Source organism: Crocodylus porosus, unplaced genomic scaffold, assembly GCF_001723895.1.
Source record: "Crocodylus porosus isolate Cpor-Errol unplaced genomic scaffold, CroPor_comp1, whole genome shotgun sequence".
Lineage (NCBI taxonomy): Eukaryota > Metazoa > Chordata > Crocodylia > Crocodylidae > Crocodylus > Crocodylus porosus.
Window position 1 is genome coordinate 20,538,241 of NW_017728914.1, and position 27,747 is coordinate 20,565,987.

At 44.0% G+C, this 27,747-nt stretch overlaps 1 protein-coding gene across 2 annotated transcripts in view; it reads left to right on the forward strand.

Moving 5' to 3' along the window:
* The window catches only part of ERGIC1 (endoplasmic reticulum-golgi intermediate compartment 1), a 92,302-nt gene extending 65,550 nt beyond the window's left edge, over positions 1-26,752 (forward strand). Inside the window, exons 6-10 of one of the 2 annotated variants that reach the window (XM_019534956.1) lie at positions 2,005-2,109; positions 9,664-9,724; positions 11,880-11,980; positions 14,722-14,844; positions 24,837-26,752. In XM_019534956.1, the coding sequence (XP_019390501.1) occupies positions 2,005-2,109; positions 9,664-9,724; positions 11,880-11,980; positions 14,722-14,844; positions 24,837-24,944 (498 nt within the window). In that variant the 3' untranslated portion in view covers positions 24,945-26,752. The remainder of the gene's footprint in view (positions 1-2,004; positions 2,110-9,663; positions 9,725-11,879; positions 11,981-14,721; positions 14,845-24,836) is intronic. The other variant, XM_019534957.1, reaches the window with a different exon arrangement.
* Positions 26,753-27,747: the final 995 nt, after the last annotated feature.

The following is a 27,747-nucleotide window of genomic DNA, read 5'->3' on the forward strand; positions in this document are numbered from 1 at the left end:
GCTGGGGCCCTGAGGCTGTGTTGTGGCCCTGGGCCCCAAGCTCCAGGCACTGCCCGGCTGGGCAGCAGCCCCAGCCCTACTCAGCTCGCTCCCTCTCTCCCTCTGGGGGCCTCAATTCCACCCCCCACCCAGCCCCCCCAGCTTACCTGCAGGAGCTGCTCTCCAGGCTGCCTGGCGGCCGCGTGCATATACATTCACATGGCGGCCCCCTGCCTGACCAGCCTTCTCCCGTTTCCCTTCTCCCCCTGCATGCTGGAACTCTGCCCACCTGCAGAGGGCTTGTTGCAAAACTGAAAAATCCATAGGATTTTCTGGTAAAATGAGAAATGTGTTTGCCTCCGGTAAAAAGTAAAATGCACAGTTTACTCTGTTTTTCCATGGGAAACAGAAAACCCGGATTACTGCTAATGACTGCCAAGCTACCAAGCTGGGAAAGGGCTCAGTGCAGTTTAATCTTTCTTTTGAAAGTCTTAGAATGTCCAAAAGTGCAGGTGTGGTGAGCCTGCTCCCAGGGGCAGCTCCAGCCAGAAGGACTGCTGTTCTTTTTTCATTAAGTAAAAACCAGGATGTTTCTTGTGCTCTATAATGGAGCTGGATGGATCAGTTAATTTGTATAGTATGACGGTTTGGGTCAGGTCACTGGAATATGTCAGGTACTGTACATTTTAATAAAGGTGACCCCTTATCAAAGACCTTTAGATCTTAGGGGCTGATTCAGAAAACAGGTACACATTTGCTGAATTTTGTAATAGCACTGTTGTTTTTAGGAGAATTGCTTGTGTGTTTAAAGTTAAGCATATGCTTAACTGTTTTCACAACTGGAGACTTAAGTGTGTAATTGTGTGCTTCAAAACAAGCAGATGCGAAGGAGCACAAGGTAATGGTGAGATAATTCTCTGTGGCTCTTGGCACTGAGTCTACTCCTCCATCACCAGTGTGATCCTTCTAGTGCAAGTAACATGCTCCATCCCCAACTGTAGGTGTTCCCAGGGGTGCCATGTGTTTGTAGACCATTTCAATTAGATTTGTTTTGACCAAAGCTAACTACCATGTGGGACCTTCCTTGTGCTAATTGCTGGTGGTTCAGGGTGGGGGGATGTATGAAGATCTTCCCATTGCTGCTCTACAATGCATCAGTCCCTGCTAGATGTTGACAGTACCATTAGCATCCAGGATCCTTTTGTTTCTGACACTTTCTGCTATGACAGATTCTCTTACCCCTCCAGAACAGCAGTTGAGCTGATAAAGTTCAAAGGCTTTGTGGTGGAATTTTCTAGGAAGGATGTTTTGAAATGCCTGCAGATGCCAGAGCATTACAATAAAAATTACATCCACGCTCATCTCTTTTACATTGTCATGGCAACTAGAGGTCTTACGTGAAAGCTGTGTATTCAGAATTTAGTGTTTCCTTTAGCTAACAAAATAAATCTGTTCTTGAGGGGTCCTCTGTCAAGGTTGGAAACTGCAGCTTTTCACTCGCTACTTTTTGTAATCTTTTCAAACAGAACAGCACTTGTAAACAAGAGTGCAGTTAGACTAGTGCCTAGGGCTTTCCTAGGTAGCTTTGCATCATTGAGCCTGTGCAAGTGAGACGTGGGTGGGAAATGTTTATTATATTGTCATGTGCCTAACGGCATGGATCTTATTTTTAATAGGGAGGTAGAAGCTGTAGTTTTAGTTATTGGGAATCTGAAATGTTTAGGGAGAGATCCATTTGTATTTTGGTAGCCTAAGGCAACAGCTTTTGGTAGCCTAAGGCATGCAACTTTTACCTTTTAGGTTGACACTGATCTCCCCTTTATATACAGCATTATATTACGGGCCAGGTGTGTATATCAGGCATTTCACTGAAGTATGAATTATTTGCTACTGTATACTAGATAGAGGATGCTAGATGAGATGGGTCTATTTTTTTATGCTATTTCATGTATCAGTAACTGGCAACATTTGGTAGATAAACATACAATTCTGCATGTTCTTGTTTTGAATGCTGGCGGATTTTAGGTTCCTGGTAATTTCCATGTATCCACGCACAGTGCCACAGCACAGCCTCAGAATCCTGACATGACTCACATCATCCACAAACTCTCTTTTGGGGACAAGTTGCAGGTGAGTTCTTTCCTCTGTCTGTATGGGACAGAATTATTTCTATACTACACTTCTTGATACATGCTTAAGGATGGCTGGGGCAGAGGTGTAGAGAGCTTATTTAGCACTCAGGGTTGAGGAGAGGGGCCAGGGGTATGCCAACCAGTTAAGCAGGTGAGGGAAGAAAAGTATTACCTGCCTGGGTTCTGCACGGGGCAGGCAGCTGCTGCTGCAGAAAGTCATGGCATGGGTTCCCTGGGAGCCGCCTCTTGGGCCCCTTTTGCTCCCCTTCAACCCAGAGTCACGCAACCGACCAGTGTGTTTGTCAGAAGCAAACTATGAATCATCCCCTGAGATGCCGTGTAGCACCACAAAGCACCCCACAAGATCTGGCAACACCAGGAGCAGTGACCTGTGCAGAATAGTGGGAACAGACCGTAAAGAAAGGTTGGATTGGAGGCATGATGATGAAGAACCCCAAATATGCTACACCTACTATGAGAGAAAATCCCTGGAAAGGAGCACCATTCTACTCAACCCCAGATGCACTGCTGAGCGTGGGGCTGTTCTGCCTGTCTCCTAAAGCTGGGCAGCACAGGGCTGCCCCTGTCATGGTAAAATCTCCTGGAGGGGAATCTGGTGTTCCTGTATAGTCAGTGTCCAGAGCTGCTGCCCTGCCTGCTGCCCCACCCTGCACCCTACCCTCCCTCCTTCCTCCTGTCTCCAGTTTTGGTACTGGGCTGGGGAAGGTCAGAGGACGTATAATCTAGGGCAGAGGTCAGCAACATTTTTGTGCCAACTGCCAAAAAAACCTCCCTGCAACCTGAACTTTGAAAACGTTGGCATGCCAGGGGTGGATGGTGGGAAAGCTGCAAGGGGCCTGATCCTGGTCATGGCAGCACGGCTGCAGCCACAGCTCCTCCCTGCTATGCTCCCCAAGGCACACATGCAGCTGCTGCCAGCAGCAGGCTGGACCAGTGCTCTGGACCCTGGTACAGCTGCTTGCAGCCTTGTAGCTGTCTGCTGTAAGTAGCTCAGGCTCTGGGCAGGACCCTGCCACTCGCCATGGAGCCTGAGCTGTCTGCAGCAGGCAGCTGCAAGCAACTGCACTGGGGTCTGAGGCCCCAGACCAGCTCATTGCCAGCAGCAGCTGCATGTGCGCCTTGGGGAACACACTGGGGAAGGGGCTGGGGTTACAGTGGCCTCCAGTTAGGGAGCTGGGCCAGGGCTCCCTGGTGCAGCTGTTTGCAGTCTCCTAAACAGATGGTATAGCCCACCATCTGCTGTGAGCATCCCAGACTATGGTGGCACCCATCACACTGTGCCTTGGGGGCACATGGCAGGGAAGGGGCTGGGGTTGTGCTGCCCAGGCCTCTTGCTCGCCATGGGCCCATAGGTCCACATGCAGCCAGGGCTCCAGAACTTAGTGTGCCACTTGCAGCCTCCCGGTTGCCTGCCACATCCAGCCTGGGCTCTGGGCAGGTAGAAAAAGAGCATCTAGTTTTTAGCTTTGTAGCCCCTCCTCTGGGTTTCTCAGGGAGAAGCGAGTAGCTTTCCCCTTCTCATAGAATGAACTGGACTAACCCCAAAGCTGTCTTCCCCCTGCTGGTAAGAATGAACTTTGGCACTAGCCTTGTGGCTAGAGTTTCACTGGTGCTGTGTTATATAAGCCCTGGTTTCTCAGTTGGAACAGTTCAGAAGAATGCACCTCTGTAACTGCCTTGCGAAGAGGTGCTTCCATTGAGCTGCGGTGATACATGTGCACACCAATTTCATAATTCCAAGCGTGGCTTAACCAGAGTCTCCCTGTAATCTTCCTTCATCATCACAGACATTACTGTCCTGTGCCCTGCTTCATTTATGCCAACTCTGAAACACCTTTTTAATGCTAACAAGTCCAAAAACCTTTGCTTTGTAGTCTTCTGGTTTTTCCCCTGGCTTCCTTGGGGAAACAACTTGTGTGGGAGCATTTAGATATTAGCGAATGAATGAGTCTGTTTATTGTCTGTAAAACATGTTTAAGATTCTGAAAAATATTATGCAAATACTAACAGTCACTGCTCGTGCCTTTGTGGGAAATGAGTCCCACAGGGTAAGGTTCCTGTCACCAGATTCCAGTCTTTTGAGTGCCATAACTGAAGAGCTTGTCAGCCTGATGGAGTTGGGCAGACAAGGATCTCCGAACATGGAGTGGAATACAAGCCAGATGTCCGATTGCAGATGTTTCCTGTGCTGGTGAAAACCTGTTTAGCCCACCACGTTGACGTGCACCACGTTGATAGGTGGTATTCAGTTGCTTCTGTTGCTTTCATGTGTTACGTGTAAATGTCACCTGGTTCAGCAGGCAAAACGCAAGCTAAAAAGCATGTGATGTAGGCGATGTAAACTCATCTGCTGCTAGCTAGATTAAGCAAGCTTTGGTTAGGAGCCACTGAGTCACTGTAAGGGGTTCTTTGGAGATGATCCTGATATAGGTGAACTTTTCTGTTGATTGTTTGATTTTATTTATTAATTTTTTTTTCTTTTGGTTTCACCGCCCTTGATCTCAATATGTATCCAACCCTCAGAAAGGGATTGTGTGCTGAAAGGCTTTGTTATGCAAACTCTTACCCACACAAACCTACTAGCATATCCCAGTGGGCAGCCCACCACTACCTTCTAGCAGAACACCAGGAGAATATTTATCTCCTCTCTCCCAATGGTGATAGATCTCTGGAGTTGGGCGGTGCTGTCTCAGTCTTCAAGAAGTCTTGTATCCAAAGTACAGAGGTAAGAGTGCAGAGGCTTGTTCTCTTCCATATACTGGATGGAAGTATTTTTTCTGGCTGTAAAAGGAGACTGGAATTCAGACGATCAGGGTCACTGTTTTTGTTCCTTGAGCTTGGATTCCTCTCCGTGGGGTTCCAGTGTTCAGAGCAGCGTTCCCTCTAAGCTGTGCAGGCGCGCTCGTACTGTGCTGCCAGGCGTACCTGAGCAGCTGCTCGTGCTATGCAGTTTAGAGGGAACGAATGCTGGTTCAGAGTACTTGGTTAGGTGGTGTGCATTTGGCCTCTACTTGATTTTTACGGTAGGGGGAAGTAGGGGAGAGAGGAGTGGAGCAGGCAGTGGTTTCTTTCAAGTGCCACCCATTGTGGCATTACAAGGAGCCATCACTCACAGTAAATTGTTCATTTCTGCAGCCATCCCACCTCCATTCTTACATAAGGAATGAAATAATTAATAGTGTTGGGATTTTAAATGATCTTGCTTGGGCAGCAGCTCAAATAGAGATTCAGCAACCCATGTTCATAAATGCTTCAGCTAAATCAGCTGAAAAGGAAGCCTTGCTGAAATAATGGTTTAAAGATTAGGTTGGTTGGAACTTGCTCAAGTTTCAGTTCTGATTGGCTTTGATTCTGGTTCAGTCTGATCTTAGAATATTTTGTAGATGTCCCTGACATAGAACCAAAGCGCCAAGGTGAATATGAAAGGTGCTAAGCTACTCTCTAAGGACCAGATCAATGAAGGCAGAAAAACATACACAATTTTCTTCCCCCTGGAGTCTCTGTGGAGTCACTGATTTTGCTCTGCTTTTTGCTTTTCCATTTTAAACTGAACCTGTGGCCCTGTCAACACCTCAGGAAAGGGTAGGTGTATGTGGAGTTATATAATGTACAGACACCTCCCTGGAATGAACGTTTGCCTGAGCTAGTTCCTTCTGAACTGGTTTGGAAGTATAGCAGCTGCCCTTAAATATTCTGACCCAAGCCAGTACACACCTATTCTCCTGTGGCTGCTAATCATGCATTCAGATGTCTCCTTTTTACACCTCCTTGTGACATGACAATGCCAGCAGAATACCTAGTTTTCATATTGCAGCAATGCGGCCTGAAGGCACTGATTGCTTGCTTGTGGTGCAACCACTAGTTCATGTAAATTGAGCATGTCTTCTCCCCCACTGACACATGCCCTGTTTAAATTATGCAGTATGCAGTCTGCTTGAGAGGTCACCTTTATTAAGCAAACTTTGATCCTGATACTTCTTCAAAATATCCCCTTACATAAGGATCACAGTTTGTTCAACCATTGAGGGTATGTCTTCAATGTGAACTCAAAGCTGGCAGATTGCCCTTTCTCAATTCACACTGCTTTATCTAACACATTCTGGTTACCTGTGTCCACACCATGCTTACTGCTCCTGCTCCTGCACCATGCTTACTGCTCTGTGCACAGGCTCCTGGTCAGGATGGCCCTTCATATTTCAAAGTGCCTGCCAAGGAAAACAAAGAGACTGTTTGGTATTTTGTTAGAAACGTACGGAATGAATTTCCCTTGCATTACTACTTAATGATGAGGCCACAATTTACAATTTGTATTATTTTGGAATACCACCCGTTCTCATTTGTGAGTCTGACCAACTGGATGTAGCAGGTGAAAAACTAGCAAGATGACAGCTGAACCCAGAATGGTGAAATCTGTTTTTCTTCTTTTTTAAAAAATATGATTTTGAATGTCTTAGTAACTCTAAGGGACACTGGAATGCCTAGTATAGCATGACTCTTATTAGACTGGGCCCCCTGATTTTTTTTCCAGAAAGCCATGAAAGAAACAAAATGTGGGAGTCTCAAAATGGAAAAGGAGAGGAAGCATTCTAGGGCAGTGAAGGGGTTGGTTCCTTCAGTTTATACAAAAGAGATTAAGAGCCCAGTGAAAGCAAAGTATAAGGAAATGTTATGGGGCTTATCAGTTACAGGGATGAACCAACAAAGTTTGCTTGCCCAGCTAATCTGACTGTCCAGAATTCCTACTCCATGTCAAATTTCCAAGCCTCATGGAGAGAGGAGGACTCTGGAAGAGCACAGGTGATCCACAGACTTTTTTTTCCCCCCTTCCCCACAATCACCACAGGAGAGGGAGAACAAAAAGCACAAATGGTTTAGAGTTTGCCATTAAGGGATTCAGTGACTTGTCTCCATGGAAGCTGCTAGAAAACAGTGGCTGTTTTGCTTGCAGGATGGCTTTCCTGGAAGAGATGCACAAAGACTGAAGTGACTTATTGTGACCTTTAATGCTGTGAAATATTCACAGAAGCAATCATGTAGCTGTTGTTGTCTGAGGTCCATTTTTTAATTGAGCTTTCTAAAATTGTAATCCATGAACATTGTGCTGTTACAAAATCATAATGAAGCATTGGAAGGGGGTGTGAAATCTTTGATCTTGTGTATCAGTTTCTAAGGTGTGTGTGTGTGTGTGTCCAACTCAGTGTAGTTAGAATTGGTAAGCCACAACTATGAACATTTCATACTTGGCTTGTGTATTTATGTTTTATCCCCTCCCAAGAGCTGTCTTGGAATGCATGGTGCTCGGGGTACTAGGGAGGAAGGAGGCAGAGCAAGCTGTTGCATAAACCCTTTACATATTTTTCCATCATTCAGTAAAACAGATGGCGCCCAGGAGACCCAAATTCCTTTCTAATTGTGAATTCACTGGCCATCTTCCAGGAAACCCCTCCTCATTAACAAAGAAAGTTACCGCCAAACAACAACAAGCATGTCAGGCAGTGCTTACTATCCTAAGGTTTCAGTTACTTTGCTTCCACTTCTGTGAGTTCATACCTGAAAAGGTCCCCGGAGATTTTGTCTGGGATACCTGGTGGGACAGCTTACTGAACAAGCTGCTCCAGATTCATTGCGAGCCAAGGTGCCATGATCACAATTACACTGTCTGTGCCTGATTTCAGCATGCCTTATTTTCTCTCTTAAAGAATGCCATCTGCTATAGAATGGGCAGAACGGGTTCAGTATTTGGAGTACTGGCAAATATAGCCCATCAAGCTCCACATAGCCCAGACACAAAATGTGGGCATGACCTGGTTAGCATCTTTTGCCCTTCAGTTCTGCTGCCTGAAGTACCAAGTTTGATCTTGGCACTCCAACCGGGTCCTGTGAATGACCTGTTGAGCAAGGTGACTTCAAATTCCATCATAAGGGCAAACCTGTCTGCTACTGGGGCCCAAACTGTATTGCCACTTTCCAGATATTTGTCAAGGCAGGACAAATTCTACAGCATTAACAGCATACGCTCCTGGCATGGAACCTCCATGTTGGGAGTATGTCCTCAGCTCGATAGAGTAGAGGTTGGCCAACAGTCTGAAGCGAGCAGGTGTTAGGCTGTTGGTCCACAAGGAGATAACAGGTTAGCATGCCAAACAAGTCATTATACAGCACCATCCAGCTTTGAGGAGTAGAGGGAGAGGTGTGCACAAGGGCTGGCACACTCGAAAACAGGGAATTGTGGGAATGTCGGTGGAAGGCTGCTTCTGTTCAAGCCTTGTAACTTGCAGCTGTACTGCAGATTGGTTTTGTAGTGAGGTGAATAGCTGGCAGGCTCAAGTGCTAGTCATCCTGACAAATAGTAAAGGGGTAGTATGGTAGAAAGCCTTGTTATGCTTTTATTTATATTGTCACCTGCATGTTACTTGCTCAAGAAATACCAAAGTTGTCTTGCTAGAATAGTCTTTCCCAGAACGTAACAGAGGGAACTGATTACCTGGCTTTGCCAGCAAGCCATTTTCCTTGTAAACATTGATCAAGGAAACGCCCATTTAAGTTCTGGTAGGCGTTTCCCAGCTAATAGCTTTTGAGAGAGGTGTGGTTGTTGAAATTAGTGGGGAATGCAACCCATCCCCAATTTAGGCAAAACTCTCTTCTCTGCCTGGCTCTCAATGTTCAAGAATTTCTTAGCTGGAGGAGTTGTTCTTCCTTTCTCCTTCCCCTTTATGCTGCTGTGAGTTCCCTGTATGGCTTTCCTGATCTTGACTGTTTCCTGACTTGATTGTTTTACTGGTGGCCATTGATGCTTACTGTTCTTGGCCATTGCTTTTATTAGATGCTTCTGCACAGAAACAAGGAATAATCCAGTTGATTAAAGATGAGTGGGGTGGGTAATGAGTGTCTGATTTTTTTCATGCCTGCATCCAGCTGTTAAAGAATGGGTGGGATAGCTGGTATTTCTCCCTCCCCTCTCTCAGGGCATATCATACAGGGTGGTAAGGATAGGCCCTAGTGAGTTAATGCTGTAGAAACCAGACCACTTTTAAATGAACCTGCAGCAGAACTCTGGGTTCTACCTGGAATTCAGATCTTCAAAGCATGTCTCCCAGCTGCTTTCAGTTTTTGATTGCATGCGATAGAAGAAATGTGTTTATCCTCCAGTGAGAAACTTTTCCAATTCTAGTATGATCTCATCAACTACCAACCCAGCCTGGTGCATGATGTCACAGTTTGGGATGGATAATCACCTCAGAACATCACGCTGACTTGTTTCTTAATCAGAGCTCCCCTGGATGAAGCCATTTAGTATGAATTATAATGGTAGATCCTTGGAGTTTGATAGTACAACCTCATCAGTTGGTGCCCATCCCTCTGGGTAATGATTACCAAGAGAGTAATTTGGGACCTTTCCTGTTGGGTTAAGGCTTTGCCTTTGGGAGAACTGGGTCAGGCTGGATTCTTCATTAAAAGAAAAAGTGGGAAATTAAAAGCCAAGAGTTCTGTGTTAAAGGTTAGTCACTAAATGTGCCTCCTTGCTCTCCAGGTCCAGAACATTCATGGAGCTTTCAATGCCCTGGAGGGGGCTGACAAAATCAGCTCAAATCGTATGTATCATCAGCTCTTTCAGGACTTATCTGTCCTCTTATGTGGTCTACATTTGTTCTTTTCCCACCAGGGTTATTAATAGAATGCTAATGGGAGGGGGGCGCAAATAAGTGTCCTTTTAAAGCAACCAAAGGGACCCAGGCATCAGTGAATTCAATTTTCATTCCTGCTTTTGGCCCCTGGCCCTCGGGAAGGCCTACTTCAGTGGGTCCTTTATTCACCTCCTGCAATTCTAACACTCTAGCCACTGCTGTTCTGTACAGCTGTCACGATCACCTGCTAAAGAACGTGCTGTTTTGTCTGCTTGACATTACACAGAGTAACAAGTGTGAGTGGGCTGGGGTTACAGAGTAGTATTACCCCTGTAACCTCCACTCTGTTTGCTACTGCTTTTTCTACCACCACTAAAATATTTCCCCTGTTCTTTAGTTGTTGTCATGCGCTCCCACACCAAGGCTACACTTCTATGTGACCAGTCATAGAATGAGGGTGAAATCCCAATGCATGCCGCTGGTCAGCTAATTCTTCCTGTACCTTCAAAGCTGGAAGCAACTTCAGCCTCTTCCAGACATGAGATTTCAGAGGTTGCTTGTGACCCTAGATTTTTTCCCCCCAGGAGGTAACTGAGCATTGTGCTTTATACTGGGAGTCCCTGTTGTGGCTTAGTGATAGTCTTCTGCCTTTCTGAACTGTTCCATCATCCAGGAAAATGCCCAATGCCTGTGGTACCCCACAAAATAAATTAGTTATTGTTAAGTTACTGTGGGTGGTGTTGGAAGGAGAATGCCATCGAACAATATTATTCCCCCAGTTCAGTTCTGTAGGAGTGTGTGGCCACTCAGCCTATAATGTTTGAGAAACTTCCTTTCATGGACAGTGCTGTAAGCCAGAGCTGCAAGAGCAGCACATCACTTTTAATCAGTGTTGATCCCAAGTGCAGCTCTTTTATTCTAGGTACAGTGGCTTGTTAAACGGTATCAGAGCTGCAAAATTGGTATTTTTTTAAATGACCCTAATTCTCATCCTGGGGTCTTAAAGAAGTGGGCACTTGTTGGAGCTCTTCGGATGGTCTGGGTTGTTCTATATATATGGAAGTTCGCCAATGACACCAAACTTTGGGGGCAAAGCATCCAAACAGAAGACAGGCGGGTGATCCAGGCTGACCTGGACAGGTTCAGCAAATGGGCGGACGAGAACCTGATGGTGTTTAACACCGAAAAATGCAAGGTTCTCCACCTTGGGAGGAAAAACCTGCAGCATCCTTATAGGCTCTGCAGTGCTACCCTGACTAGCACTATGGAAGAAAGAGACTTGGGGGTCATCATTGACCACAAGATGAACATGAGCCTGCAATGCGATGCTGCGGCTAGTAAAGTGGCCAAAACACTGGCTTGCATCCATGGATGCTTCTCGGGCAAATCCTGGGACGTCGTTCTCCCCTTGTACTCGGCCTTGGTGAGGCCGCAGCTGGAGTACTGCGTCCAGTTTTGGGCTTCACAATTCAAAACGGATGTGGAGAAGCTTGAGAGTGCAGAGAAGAGCCACGCGCATGATCAGAGGTCAGGAAAACAGACCTTACGACGGCAGGCTGAGAGCCACGGGGCTCTTTTGCCTGGAAGAGCGCAGGCTCGGGGTGATCTAGTGGCCACCTATAAGTTTATCAGGGGTGACCACCAGTTTCTGGGGGAGCGTTTGTTCACCAGAGCGCCCCAAGAGATGATGCAGTCGAACAGTTATAAACTACTGCAAGGCTGTTTCAGACTGGACATAAGGAAGAATTTCTTTACTGTCCGAGCCCCCAAGGTCTGGAACAGCCTGCCATCAGAGGTGGTTCAAGCACCTACATTGAACACCTTCAAGAGTAAATTGGATGCTTATCTTGCTGGGATCCTATGACCCCAGATGCCTTCCTGCCCTTCAGGCAGGGGACTGCACTCGATGATCTTCTGAGGCCTCTTCCAGCCCTAACGTCTATGAAATCTGTGAAGTGCAAGTTTGCACTGCTTTTAGTTGAAGGATGAGTTCAAATGGAAGAGGGGCCTTCACTTACAACCTACTTGCATTGAAAAGTTTTACACATTTTAAACCTATCAAGCAGACTGCAATTTCCCTTGAACAGTGGCTCATTCTGTGTTTTCCCCTTTGAATCCACAGCTCTTGCATCTCATGATTACATATTGAAGATAGTCCCCACAGTGTATGAAGATATGAGTGGCAAGCAGCGGTACTCCTACCAGTACACTGTAGCAAACAAGGTAAGAAAGAGGGTGTTTGTGAGGTGAGTCTTGCTGTTGGGCAAACAAAGCCCACTGAGTGCAGGGGAAGACACATTGGTTACAAATCCCATTCGTGTTGCACTTCTATAGGTGCACAGTAGCCCCTGGTGGAAGAGTGAGGAACTGAAATGCTTTAGAATGAGACTTTTGCCATCACTTCTTCTATAATTAGTAGCAGCACAAGGTTTGCTTTTTTTTCTTTCTTAACCTGGTGCTTATTTTTTTTTCTCTAGTGGATTGTTTCCATGCAGCTGACTTGTACACAAACTCAAGTGACACAGCTCCTTATATGTTTTACCGAAAATCTTTACAGCCTGAAATAGGTTGAATTGCAGCTCAGAGTCTTGCTGAAGGGATCCAGGCCATACTAATTTTTATAACAGAAGCTGGCAGTGCCATTCCAAGTGACAGGTCTTGGCTGGTGGCTATTTTTTTTCCTTGAAGGGTTTTTGTTGGATGTAAATAATTTTTGAACAGGCAGAGGAAACTTAATGTTTGCTTAAGTGGGCACTGCCTTTTGCTAGTCAGCTAAGGCTGTGAAAAGCACAGGCACAGCACTGCTAATGTTCTGTTGATGTACCAGTGGAACATCAAGTGCTGTTTGCTGCCCTTTGGATTTTGTATGTAGTTTTTTGTGTTTTCTGTCCTCAAAGTAGATCAATTGTTTTAATATCAAACAGAACACCTTGATTTGAATAATACATATTTGTCTTGTTTTCTATTTATACTTTTCAGTTATTTTCCTGGGAGGTCAATTCTTATTGGTTGGTAGCAATAATATTTAGGTCCAATCAACCTATTGTAAAAAAACCAACAACCCCCCCTCCACCCCACTACATTTCCTAGTAAGCAGTATATACTGTTTCAAGACAAGTGTATTTAAGTAATTATATTTCTTTATATACATCTATTCAGATGCTTAATTTTTACATTATCATGTTGGAAAAAAGGTAAACAATGTAAAAAATTAATTTAGTAAATGAGGTACAGTGGCACGCCAAGCTGTGTTGGGATGAAAAATGTAATTCAGTTAAATGCACAAAAACAGCATTTTCAAAAAGTCTTTATTAAAAGCTATCATAAAGATGCAGGATGCACAAGAGAGAAAGGAGGTTTATCAAAAAATATTTTGCATTTTAAGTCATTTTCTTCTTAAGTTAAGAATTGCTAGCTGTAGTTAATGAATAGAACTGCTTTTCTTTCTACTCATCCATATCTTTCAGAATTTTAGAACTATTATTTTTTTTCTCATCTTTTTCCTAAATCTGTAGAATAAAACATTTCCTTGTTTCTCCCCTCCCCCCCCCCCAAAAAAAAACAACAAACAACCCAACAACAACAACAACCCCTATTAGTATAAGTATGAATCAGCTAATTAGTGAACTGGAATTAACTGAATAAACTCAAAGGAAGAAGATGCCCTCTGAGCCTGTAGAAGAGAAGACTGCTGTCAAAAACTGGTTTAGCATTTCAAGAAATGCTGGTTTCAGGTGTCTAGCCAGTGACAGCAAATATGTACTCCTTGAATATTTATTTAATCTAAAGGATTTTTAAAAAGATGATTGTAAGTTTAGGTCCTAATGCAAGTTTCATGGTAAAAGTTAATATTTAATTTTGTAGTTAAAAAAAAAGATTTAACTTTAAAAAAAACAAAATTAAAATAAAAAAGATTTTTTTTGTTCTCTAGTTTCTCTTGAGGCTCCCGAGGCTGCTGCTGTCTATTAAAATACGTTAGAGTTTGTCCCGACTGCCATGGAAGTGTGTGTGCACTCTCGTGAGCTAGTGCTCAGATGATTGATGCTCTCCACTGATTTCAGATCCTGCCTGAACACAGTGTCCTGAGGTTTTGGATATCTTTCTTTCCCCAGACAATAGTGTGTTTGTTCTGTTTAATGTCACAACTGCTGTTCTGATAAGAGTCTTGTGACATAAGTTCTAAAAAGTCATTTAGAAAATGTACAGCCAGAGCTGCTGCTTTTGACACCTCTCTGAGCAGGGCTGCAATCAGGGCACTTGGCCAAGACTGAATCAGTAGGGCTGTGTTGCCAGGAGGTGGAGAGAGGAAGGAAAAAAAAATGAGGTCAGGTCTGTCAAAACTGCTCCCTTCAAAGTTGGAGTGCAGGAAAAGGAGCCGTCTTTGCATTTTTTTCTACTAAAAAAAAATAATCATTGCTTCAGCCCTAAACTCTCATGGAAGCAGGAAACTATTGGAATAATCTGGCATAGACCTCCTGGCACAAAGTGGACAGGGTTTTAGTTTGGACTGTCTGTCTCCTGTCTCCCATTATCTCTGTGATTCTTTACTTCCTCTCTGCCCCAAAGAGCCACTACAGCTCAGGCACTAATTTTCAGTCTGGTAAGAGCCCTGAAGCTATTCTGGTCAGCATTCTGGTCTCCTTTTTTTTTTTCATTGAAACTGAATCCACTCCATATTGAAAAGACTTCAAGAGGCAAGGGGGGAAAAACAGGGTTTCTATGGGGTGAATGGAGCAGGGCTACTTCATTTTGTTTCCTTTCCTGTGTTGAGAGGAAAACCATCCCTGATTGAGAAACTAGCAGTTTATTCTTCTTAAATCTAATCTTAACAAAGAATAACTCTCGAGGAAACAAGAGACAGAGCCAGGCTAATGAAAAAGGGAGCACGTGAGACAACAGGATGCTAGAGAACATAATCTTTACAGTGCAGTTGCTGAGACTTTCTGTTTTTCTCTTTTTTCTAGGAGTATGTGGCCTACAGTCACACTGGCCGTATTATCCCGGCTATCTGGTTTCGGTACGATCTGAGCCCCATCACAGTGAAATATACAGAGAGGCGACAGCCTTTGTATAGATTTATCACATCGGTGAGTTGTGTTAGGCCTCTGGTTCCTTCACTCCTTTTCCTTCTCTTCCCAGCCCAATCTTTGAATTGAGTTTCTGCTTTCAAGCACTGAAATATGCTGGAAGTAAAGCAATCTTCCACAATTTGAAACCATTTTGTCTGTATTAAAATCAGAGGAAAAGCAGAATGTCTGCTAAAAGAGGTCCCAAGCTTTAGTTTAGTTTAATACATTGATTTGGGGGAGGGTGGTATAAAATATGCTATGCCACACACATTGTGGAGCATTATGTACTAGGGCATGTTAAGTTCCACATGTCTTCAGTTCTGTAGACAAGAGCACATGAGCCGTATTATCAAATTCCAGAGACGGCCCTCCTGGCCACCCTGTCCTATGTTGTCAGAATGTCCTGCTGCCACACCTCCACACTGATGCTAAAACAGTTCAGTTAAGGCTGTTAGTTGAGCAAAGTGCTGTTAGTGTTTTCAGTGCCTTACAAGCATGTACAGGCAGTCCTCACACTTTCGGCGGGTTACGTTCCTGGAAAAGGTGCTGTACGTCAAAACGATGCAAGTCGAATCTGATTTTCCCATAGAAACAATGTTATAATAGGGGGTTACGTTCGTGACCGAGGGCCTGATGCCCAACTTTTTATACAAATGACCATAAACACCATATTTAAATCAATTGTTTAATCCACTATAAGTGATATACACCGTACGGTACAAAGTTTTCCAAAGTGTGCTGTATATAAATCGATTAAACAGGGCAATAAGTAACTAATCACATAACATTTTATTTAATCAGAAGGTGAAGGAACACCTTCATCAGGGTCATGGAATTCAGAAGGGCTTCTTTGGGAAGATTTTGCGGAGACTGAGAAACTGCTCCAGGGATGTTTGTTTTGCTACTCTCTTTTTCTCATTGTAAATTTCCCTCTAGTGCCGTAAGTGCGAGGGTCCAGCGCCGTAAGTAATAACATCAGAGTAAATGGTGAAGCGTCTCAAGCGCGAAGCGCCTTAAGTCGAAATGCCGTAAGTCGGGGACTGCCTGTACATATCCAAACACTGTGCATATGCTACTGTAAGTTGTAGCATGTTGGGCCTTCAATGCTTGATAAACTTCCTGGTGCTCAAGCTGGGTTGAGAAACTAGGGAATTAGTTTTTAACTGGCTTGAATGGTTGAATTGTGAATGACAGGAACAAATGCTTTATCAGCGCTGCGGACCAAACCCTAAGGGTTTGATTTGGGGGCTTCAAGTAAACATCAGATTCCTCTCACTTAACTGTAGAGATGAGTTTGAACTCTTTTATGATCCCAGATGCTGAGGCACAGGGGTATAAATCCAGATCTGAATGTTCTGGTTTGAACCCTTTATTACTTAACCTACCTGCCTGATTCAGAATATTGTTCTAAAGGCCCACATTTTACTGACCTTAGCTGTTAATGCTTTCTTTCCTTTTCCCTCCCCAAATATGCTCCCGGGCTTTTTTTGTTTCAGTTCCAAACACCTTTCATCTTATTGCTCTCTGCTATTTCCATTTGCTAATGTTTCCCTGTTGCTAATAGGCAACTTCCTGGATGGGAGCAGCTTCTAACATGCACACACTAGTTCACTCCATGCTTGCGTTAGGCAGGTGGTTGATGGCTTTTGGTTTTTCCAGCCACCTCTTTGAGTGCCTTACATCTAGCTTTGCTTGGGCTGTTATTTTTCTGATGTAGATGGCTCATGTGGCTGTGCTGTGTCAATATTTGTTCTGTGGAGGCCCAGATAGTTAGATCCTTGGCAACTTTAGCCCTGGCCCTTGAGCAGCTGATGTAACGTGGATGTCAGACCTTTTGTACTAACCCTACCTTCCACGTAGATCCTTGGTTTGTACGTGCAGCAAGACATATCACGTATGTGCAGTCACTATGTCTCCTTCACATTTATCTAGGCTGAGAACCTTGTCCTCTGACCCTTCGCTCTGGATGAGCTGGTCGGTTTGGCTTTTAAGATGCCTGGGAGATATATTATGAAAGAGTCAGGGGGGAGCTGGACTGCTGAGGGATGAAGATGGCCCCAGGTTTTCTTGTCTAAAGGCATCTCAGTGACACTTGTTTGTCATTATTCCCATTGCTGTAACCTTTCCTGGTCTTTTGCATTGTGGTTACCCTGGAGACTGGCTTGCCGTCATTGCTGTACTGAAACTGTGGCTTTCTGGTCCAGCCAGAGATTTATCTGCTTGTAGCAGCTGGAGCCATCGTTGAGCGGGCCAGGCCTTGGAAACATGTTGGTTCTCACTAAGCAGCAGCTGTTCAGTTGAAAACCACGAAAGGGTGCCTTGAAGGGAGCACCTGCCACTGCTTTTGTTGAGCAGCTTGTTTACTAGGCTGCGCCCACGCGATTGTCACACAAACAGGACCATATTTAAATGTGCCTGCAGAGATGTAGGTGTCAAAAGACCCTGTTGGTTTGTGAGCGGCTTTGGCAGGGGTGGAAAATGTTATTTAAAAAAAAAAAGTTTGTTACCAAAAAAGCAGCTGAATGTTTATTCTTCAAGGCTGTGGTAACTCAGTGTGGGGGAACACGGTCATTGAAAGGCAGAAGTTGGTGGCTGCTGAGGAGAATCATCTTATTCCTGTGTGTAGGACGGTGCTGGGGTCAGGTTAGAAGAGGGTCTCGGTAGGTGATGAGGCATGCAACAACAATGTAGGGGCAGAGGAGCCTTGTGCTGCCCTCCCCCTGCTGTGTTTGTTTTGCGGATGAAGGAGGGATGTCTGACACCATTTAATAGCAGGGGGTTTCCCCTCTAAATCTCTGAAGGAGATGAGATTGATAGACCAGCATGCAAGCACTTTTTGTGTATTATAGCCTTTTTTTTTTCCTACTAGTCTAACTCCTAATGCCCTGCACTGCAATGTACTTTAGCTTGTGACTGCATCTTTGTTCCCTTTGATACTAAGAGGTTTTTCTTCTCTATGCCCTGCAAGAAGCCATTTTTATACAAAGGAGAAGGCATTGCCTTAGAAAATGCTTTGAGTGTCAGATTTTATCAAGTATAATATTGAACATGACTTAACAGTCACGGTAGGCCAGAGATGCCATGGTTACTGTCCTGCCAACTGATCCTCATTTGTAGGTTAACCACAAGTAGCTGATACAATGGTAAACGTAATGGTTCCAAACTCTCTTCAGAGTATTTAATTTGACAAATTAATATACGCTGGTTAACACAATGATATTTCCCAGTATAGATGAGCGTGTGTGTGTGTGTAACATTTTGGGCCTTAATAGCTCCTAACATAGCTGTTCTGAGAGATGTATTCCAGGATTAATTCCAGGAAAAGTGAGCAGATGATATTTCAAAGGTTTGGTGTGGCAGTCTACAATGCAGATTAGAAATCTCTTTAGATTGTCAGACACAGACAATGAGACCTGACAGGTACAAACTGAAGCTAGAAAAAACTCAAACAGGTAGTAAGTTACAAATATTAGTAACGGGATCAGTTTCAGCATTGGGACTGCTTACCAAGGGGTGTGGTGGCCTCCTCATACTCTGTAGTCTTTAGATCAGTACTACAGGTAATGGCAGACTGACAAACTAGACAGAACGGAGGGGATTTTACCGCATGTCATCTGATCTGCTGTAAGTGTTTTGTGGATCCACTCCTATCCTATGGTAAGTAAAAGTGAAATTCAGGGCAGTTTATCCCAGTTTATTTTGTTTTTAAATTTGGTATAATTCTTGTCTGTCCTTGCTCTGGGTGTCTAAAGATATACTGTAGTTCAAGTAAGAATTGTTGAGCTGAATATAGAAATTGCTGGGTGAAATCCTATGGTCTGTGCTGCAGCAGGTATGACTGGAGGATTGTAACAGGCTCCTCTGGGTCTTAAAATCTTAGAGAAAACCCAACATACAGTATTTTGCTTTGGGAAGAGAGAGGCTACTTGCCATCTGTCCTTCATTTGTTGCTCTCTTTGTAACCATACAACCTTGCTTTCTTCCGCTTACTGTTTCTGTCAATTGTCTATTATCAGTCTGCATTCTGATCACTATCCCCATATCTTATCCTCTTAAAAAAACTAGTATGTACAGTACCTTGCCATAATGTGATCTTCTGCTGCTGCAACCATTTACTCCCATACTCCCTTCCCTTTGTTTATCTGCCCCTTCTGGTTGTTAAGTCTAAATTAGTTAAAAACCTCCTGAGTTTTAATCTAAGTCGGTATATAAATCTCCATTGAATCCCATGGGGCTATACAAGTGGAAATATGTGCAGGGTGCCTGAATCTCACTCTAGAACAGGGATGGGCAATTATTTGGGCTGGATGGCCACTTAAGTAATTTTAGTGAACTGTTCAGGGCCAGGGGGCAGGACTGGCTCGTCACGAGGAGGGTAATTGATCCTATCTGGCCCTTGGCTCATCTGCTCCATACCCACCACTGGGGGTGTTGGAGGGAGTGGGCAGGTGGGTGGGGTCTCCATGGAGATGTGCCCTGCTCAGAGGGGTCCTGGGCCAGCTTGGTGAGGTGGATGGGATCAGGCTGTGGGTGGGTGGGGAGTGGTATCCAGGAGCAGGACAGGTGGGTGGGGCCAGGATCATGGGGCAGACAGTGTGGTGCCTGGGCCTAAGGCAGAGCCATGATCTGCTCCCTGCACATTCCTGCGATGGGCAGTGCTTCCACAGGCAGGGACACACAGGGAGCAACTCGTGGCTCTGCCCTATGCCCTGTCACCACTCTGTAATTCCAGCCCCACCTGCCTGTCCTGCTCCCAGATGCAGCTCTCCACCTGCCTGTGGCCCCATCCCACCCGCTCGGCCAAGTGCATGTTGTCTGCAGGGGTTCTGGCCCAGCCTCCATTGTGACCTGGCCCATTTGCTTCATCTGGCATCCCCAACTGGGGTGCCCAGGCATCAGGGCTGGGTCTGGTGGTGGTGGAGACGCAGGCAGTGGCCACCAGGCACATTGAGCCACTGCCATGGGGGCTGCAAGGAAGCAGAGTCCAGTTGTTGCGCTACTCACACTCTGCCATGTGCCCGGGGGCAGCCACACATGCCATGGCCCTGGCTGCTCCCCAAGTCTGGGCCAGATGGGGCCAAGGGACCTGCCACAGGCCAGATAAAATCCCGTAGCAGGCTGGATGCAGGCTGTGGGCTGTGTTTTGCCTACCTTGCTCTAGAACAAGGCTCTATGTATATACCAGAATCCCAGTGATGGAGTGATAAGTAAATGTCACAGGGCAGCTTCTGTATTGACCTAGAGACAGACCCTGTGTGCGTGTTTGCAGCAAACTTGAATAGTGTGTGCGTGCTGGGAAGCAGAGTCCAGGCGAATGCCAGGTGTGTGTGAGTCATAAACACTCGGCTGTACAGAGCTATACAGATGAATATATATTTTTCTTTGCTTTTTTCCCTCCCTCACTGCTACACTGAAGTCAGATTTTCCTACCATTTGATGCAAACTCTAAAAGTGGTTTTGTTTTTTTTTTGTGGTGTAAAATCACCTGTCAGCTGATCCACTGTGGACCAAAATAACTCGGCTCCTCTGCCGTCACTTTCCCTGAAAAGTCATTCTGCGTCATGCCAGGGCGGGGGGGAGCAGGGGGTGGAGGCTGTACTTGCTCCCTAAAAATATAAACTAAGCCTCAGGCTGAGGTTCCGGTTTGGAAGGCTTTCATCCTCCTGGATGCCAGCTGTGCTGCAAAAAATACGTTCACCCAATCCTGGCATCAGTGAAGTATCTCGTCATTGCGCTGAGCTCATGAGATACAAATATCGTCGTTATAAATACTTTTATAAATTAGCAGTTTCTTCTGCCTTTGTTCATCATTAATGAGCTCTTTCGTTTGTTACTGTTGCTAACCCTCTAGCCCAGTTAACCAACACTGTTTTTCTGTTGGGTTTTCATCTGCATGTTGTGCCAGTGAGATTTGTTCTGTGCCAAACTGGATATGATGCAGTAGGTCTATGCAGGGGTTGTGTTGTTCCATAAACATAGTGCACATAACTTCGCTATGACTGATCCTTTGTCCTATGGGTTTAAATAACCTTGTCACTTGTTTTATTCCCTATGCATCTCTTGACATTGCAGTCATCAAAATCCTCCCTCTTCTTAAGCAGCCGTGCCAAGCAGTCCAGCTTACCCTTTTCAGCTATGCTCTAAATTTAAGGTTATATTAAAGGAAGATCAAGTTAAAGTACCATGGGTAAGGAAGTGGTAGAAGTATAAGGGACTTCTACAGCCTGAATCTGGCCCTGGTGTAGGTGCATTGTGGTAAAGTCTTTTTATCTGCATGCTATTTTTTCCATGCAAGTCCTGCCTCACTTTGTGCATAGAATGGACAGTGCAAACTGAATAAGCAGCTGCTGCTTATTTCTTTATATCCCTATTTAGCTTGCTTACTGCCATCCCATTTAAACCCTACACTAAATACTGAATGATTGATTCTTTTCCCCATGGATGTCTTATAGCAATAATCATCATGGCTGTCAATGCTTTAAAAATATTAATGAATTTACCATCACAAAATCCCTTTATGGCATGGTTTGTGTGATCCCTGTTTTACAGATAATGGAACTGAAGCAAAGAGATTGAGACCAAACTTGTGCCTACTAATTTCGGGTGCTCAAGATAATAAGACTTCTAGCACCTGACTTTGCGGAATATGTGGGGTATGAAGTGCCTTAAAAATGCTGAAAGAACAGTTCCTGCTGCCTGTTAGCTCTGTTTTTCAGTGTTGGTCACTTCTACAAAGCAGTCTCTTGGGCTGTGCACTTGGGAAATGAGAAACACACAATTAGTGGCCAACAGCATCTAATGTGATGCTGACTCACCCAGCATCACATTAGAATCTTGTGGCAGGGGCAGGGAGAAGAATCAGTTTCTCCAGGCTGACATTAAACTTCCCCAGTCCTAAAGGACATTTTTCTTTTCCACAACTCCCTACATTATGCACCCCACACTTTCTCACTTCTGTAACAAAAAGGCAGGAGCTTCTAACAGCCTCCTTCACTACACAGTCCCAGAGCGCAATCCAGCTTGTATGCTGAATGAGATTGAAGTCCTGGGGGGAAAAATAGTATGTGATTGTGTAACCAAAGACTGTACCAGAATTCATAAGCAGGGGGAAAAGGAATTAAAATTGTGGGAGCAACTTTAATTCTGGTATTTTCAGACTTGTGCAAATGTGAAACCTAAATATCCTTTAAACATTGTTCTTTTCACATAATTTCCAAGGTGTACATGTGGGCATGTGTATGTTTAAGTAACAGGAAAAGATGGAACTTATTGTGTAGAACCAAGCTGATCTACTCACTTTCTTTGGTCATCATCACAACCTTTAAGTCCGCACCAGGACTTCTACTCCTTTGAGCTGATATAATAATTGATGGAGGATAACAGCCTGCTAGTGGTATATAGATTTGCCGCTAAAGGGATGTGATGCACTTATTTTGCCAATAGATTTCACATGTATTTATGGAAGGGGGTTGTTGACTTAAGAATCTTAGATGTTATTCCAGACTTTAAAGTGTTCTTTAACAGTAAAATTATCCTGCCCCATCCCCTACCAGGTCCCCTGTCCTCCCCAGACTCGTCACCTTTCTCATCTGCTCTTGCCTTCGCTTTGCTCCTTGCCCCTCCTCAGTTAAGAGACTCCTTCTTGACCATACTACCTGGGCACCAGTAGCAAGAGCATTGACAGGACAGGAGGGGCAGTCACTATGCTCTTGCTTGGCACTACAATGACCCCAGACAGCCGAGAAGAGCAGTCATTGGGAGGGATCTGGTTAGCCCTGGATGAAGGTGAGTTTGTATGCATGAAGCATGTTCAGTGCTGTTGCCACAGAGCTCTGTGGAGATGGAACTGTCCCAGTGCAGAAGGGGCTGTTCAGATGCATTTGCTCTTGGGCATTAACAAACAGCTACTGAACTTGTACACAGGTTTACCCTTGACCTAAATTTAAATGGATTTTTGTGGCATGCTGAAAAGCAATCTTGCAACTCCAGAGCAGCTCCTCTGGCAAACTTCAGGCCTTTCTTTCTTTCAAAGCCTGGACATTCAGTGAATAAAATGAAATGGATGTAAGAAGTTTTATAACATTGGACAACACATTTTCCCTGACTTTATTCCTGGAAATAGCTGAACTGTTTTTGCTGAAGTTTAAATAATTATAGCTGAATAATTAAGCATGGTAATCATCCCCCAAACAGTTAGTTTGTCAGTGTTACTAGGAAATGAAAATGGGCTCTTGTAAAGGAAAGTGTTAGCCAAACTTAACTACAAGGTGTTTCTGCCAGTTCTACCTTGTTAGTCTACATCCACAATAAGCTAAATGATGCACTCTGCTTTGAGTGCCTTTTGTCTCCTCTGCATTGCAAAGTGCTGTCCTGTGTTAAATCAGGGAAGGCAGCCAAGATATGCTATCAGTGATAGAAGGCAGATGTGGAAATGCATTGCAGTGTGACAAAGTTTAAAAGGCTTAAAGGTAGCTAAAGGTGAGGGAGGGAAGATTTAAGAGCCGTAATGGAGCAGAGAAGTGTTTTTGGCGGAGGCTGTTTCGGTCAATGAAAGATGCAACAGATCTTGTACCACTACAAAACTAGAGGGAGTGTCTAGGAGGCTATGCTGGTTGTCTAAGGAGACTGGTACCTGTGGTATTGAATCCTGGAAATTAGGATTTGTGATTTAGTAAGCCCTTTCTCATCTCTTAGGGGCCAATTCAACTTTGTCTCCTGTGGTACACTATGTAGCATTGTGTCAAGACCACCTTGTCACATGTTGAAGTTTTTACCACTGCCTTGGGAAGCTGCTCCACAGCTTTGAGTCTCATGGGTGGGGAGTGGAACCTACCTAATCTTCAGTGAGAGAGAGCAGTTTTTGCAGCTTAGTTGCAGCCAAAGAATTGATTTTTGTGGTCATTTTGGCTTTGTGCTACCCTGCCATCCTGCACTTCTCAGGCGGGCTGCAAGGCCAGGCCAGAGCAGCAGCAAGGATCACTGGGGAGTCAGCAATTTATTTGTATTAAGTTGGGATTTTGGGGGTTGATTTCCTGGGAAATTGTGGCCAATACCATTTTCCCCAGCAATTATAGAGATTGTGGTTTTTCATGGTTTCCACAAAAATTGCAAAACTACCATTTAAGTAGGTCCCCTACTCATGGACTGTAGTGACTACTTCCCCATTTTAACCCTTTAAAACTGGTGTCTTTCCTTGGTGTGCATCTCCTTCAGATATTTGTGGATTCTACAGTAGTGGTTGAAATATGAAAGGGGGGAAGGAAGGGTCTTCACGTAGGGTTTGGGATGATCTGTGGTTTGTTAGGATGTATGATAGAAATTGGGATTCCACTGCATAATTTTGTTTCTTCCTGGTGTGGTATGTGACCACCTTCCACAGAAGGGAAAGCAGGGAGGGGGAGATGAGAACTGCACTAGGGAATGATGAGGGCACAATTTGGAGCTCCCCTGAATAGCAGATGACACTTCAAAAGAAATGATTGACCTCTCTGTGTCAGAGCTCTGATGGCTCTTTGGCCTAATCACTTATATAGTTACTGGATTGAAGAAGGCTATTTAAGTAGAGTTTCTCTCCCATATTATGCATAAACCAGGAGCTGGAAGGGGCTGGTCTCTTTATCCAAGAAAATAAGAGAATTAGGAAAAGCAGATGTTACATGTTCAAGTGAAATATTCCAATAGAAAATCCATTTGTTTTTTGCATTGCTGGAGATGGAGATGGGACTCTTATAAAAATCTATGCTGTGTGAATGACACTTTAACTTGGTGATCTTATCTTTGAGTGGGCTTTTGGGAAGAATAGGCTCACACCATAGTGAAAGTTGTTTCATTCCTTTTCACCAGAACTGATCCCTATGCATTGGCATTTAAACATCTGTTTAGCACTGCAGCATTTTGGGGGCAGAGTAGTGTTTCTTAAACGTATCCCAGCAGCAACTGCAACAACTTATCTTTTTTTCCTGAGCTGTGTAATTTTTTTTGTTAACAATTTCTCTCTGTGTACATTTCAGATTTGTGCCATCATTGGAGGAACATTTACTGTGGCTGGGATCCTCGATTCCTGCATCTTCACAGCTTCTGAAGCCTGGAAGAAGATCCAGCTAGGGAAAATGCAGTAGCAATGACATTTTTACCCAAGTCTCCAAGGGGCAGGAGTAAAGAATGAGAAACCTACCACTACCTGTTTTTTGTTTTCTCTCTTCTATTTGATTGATTTAAAATGATATTTTTTTTCTTTAGTCAAGTTGTTCAGTCAAGACCTTTACAGCACATAATTAATCCCCTGTGTTAAAGTTCCAAAAGTCATCAGCTGGGCTTGGATTTCCACCCCTTGTCCCAAAAAAAATTCATAATATAACCTTTGGCATTAACAAAATAACTTCTCTGGATCCTATAGTATGATGACAGTTTTAGTGTCTAGGAGGTTCCTGAGGCAGTGTGTGACTTAGTAGGGGGCAGAAAAGAGCTCTTTAATTCTGTCAGAATTGCATGAGAACACTATTGCTTTTTAATGAAGCTAAATTATATATTTGGAAGAAATTCCACCTCTTGTGCCAAAAAATTGGGTGTATCCGTTGATAGTTTCCACAGTGAATCTTAGTAGCAAAGGGCAGAAGTGACTTTGGCAAGTGGTTTTTTGGCTTATTTCAAAAGCTCTTCTCTGTGGGTGTTTGCCCCCTCTAGTGAAACGACAAGTATGACAGACCTTCCCCTGGTGGTAACGCTGGGTGGCTGGGGGAGGGATTGGGCCTCTCATGTACCCTGAATGAAAAATGTTTTCGTTTTTCCTCATAAACTGAATATCCAGTCTTGTGTTTACAGGTGGCATGAAGTAAAAACCAAACTGAATAACACTTTTATGTGGCCTTTGTTTTGAAGGGGGATAGTTTTGTAGCATTAGCTTGTACCCTTTCTCCTGCCTTTTTTTTTTTTTTAAACATGGCGTATCCATCTGTCTAGCCTGCAACTTGATTGAATTTGGAGTGATCACCCATGCTTGCTCGGACATGCCAGCTTCTGGCCTTGCTCTGTGTGCGTTCTCATGTGTATGGTACACATCTGCAGAGCACAGGGAGCATGTCTTGTAGGGGCTTGAGGTGCCTGAATTCCCCGTTTTTAAAAACTGTTTAGCACGTCATTCCTAGACTGACTGTTACTGACACCCTCTGTTTGCCCGCACAGCAGGTACAGCACAGGTGGTTGCAGGGCAGCCTTTTCCCCACAGACTGGTTCCTGCCAGTGGTTGTGTGTACAAGGGAAGATTCATGCTCATCCATTCAAGACTTGACCTCTGAGACCTCCAGCAAAATGAGGCATGAGGGGAGATTACTGCCAGATGCAGTTTCTATGTGTTGTGGACATCAGTCTGCAAGGAATTAAACTGAAACCTATAGGCTCATTTTCCATAGGCTGCTGCACATGCCTTCAATGTAATGATCTTTGCATGTTTTGTAAATTATACAACCTGAGGGGACACATTTTAAGTGTTCTTGAATCGATGCAAATCATGAACAATAAGCCCTAAGGTTACTATCAAGTTTTATCAATTCTACGGGGGGGTTTGATTGTCTTATCTTTGGCCTTGGACTTATCCAAATCCTACATAAATGGATCTTGAATATTAAGTATTGATTCCAGAAACATTTCAGCATCCCAAATATTTGTCTGTTGAAATCATGTCATTGCTTTTGAGGTAGGGAAGATAGCTGCTGGTTTTTATTTTATTTAAAAATATATATATTTTTTGCCCTGTAGTAACTTCTGTAAACTGACAGCATTTGAATATGTCCCTGTTCTTATGGACTGATTGCTATTGTTTTAGATGTAAACTTGATCTTGTAACTTCTGTATCTGTTGATGTATGGGTAGATTTTATACATTTTTTTTCATTTACAGAATCAACTTGAATATGATACTCTTGTCTTCATTTGTGCGTGTGTGTGTGTGTATGTTTTGCCCTATTGGTGCTCTCAAGTGTGCTGCAGAAGCACTCTAGATGTATCTTAAACAGTTAAGGTTACAGAACACTTCCATTACAGAGCTGTTTTACAGTTCAGTTTGAAAATTACCATTTTTATGCCTCTGATTCCTGCCACCCACTCTCTCTTTTGTAAACTTCAGATAAAATGTCAGTAAGTGAGGCAAGGGGCCATGTGGGGAAATATAGCAGGTATATGTGTAATCATGTATTATGATAGTGTCATTTAATTACATATGCTAGATAGCAGGGGGTCTTGAGAAGATTGTGTAGACAACCTGGATTCCAGCAGTTCCTTATTTCTGAGCATTTCTCTGCAATCTTATTAAAAGAACTGTACTCTTTTTGGATATAATTATAAAGAGAACCATTTCCAGCGGCTTCTTGTTCCACAAGCTTTGCGAGATGAAGTCTTTTTTGTGGGCTTTTAATTTGCAAATAGTTTGTGTTCATTTTAACAAGCTATCACAGATCTCACAGTACAAAAATTGTAGTTGCATTGACCTGGATGGAAAGTTGAAACATACAGTTTTCATGAATTTCAGTTGACACTGATTTGTTTCTGGGGCAGAAGACAGGATTTGATCCTAGAAAACAGTGAGTGGTCTTAACGCACCCAACCCCCACAATGGGAGATGAGTGCTTAGCACCTTACAGGTTGTACTCAGAACTTTCCATGTTTCTTTTCTGTGTTGTGCACCTTGCTGTTAAAAGAACAGAAACAGACCCACCAGTTCCAACCCCCCCCCCCCAACCTTTTGTCTGAATGCCTAGTAATACCAGCTCATGAGCACTAGAACCCTCTGGGTTGGCCGAATGAGACAGTTCATCAGAATGAAGGGAAGGGGAATGTGAGAAATAGAATGATGTAAATACTACTCATCTGCATTTCCCAAGTTACAACATTTCTATTAACTTTCGATTTTGTTTATTAACAGCCAAGT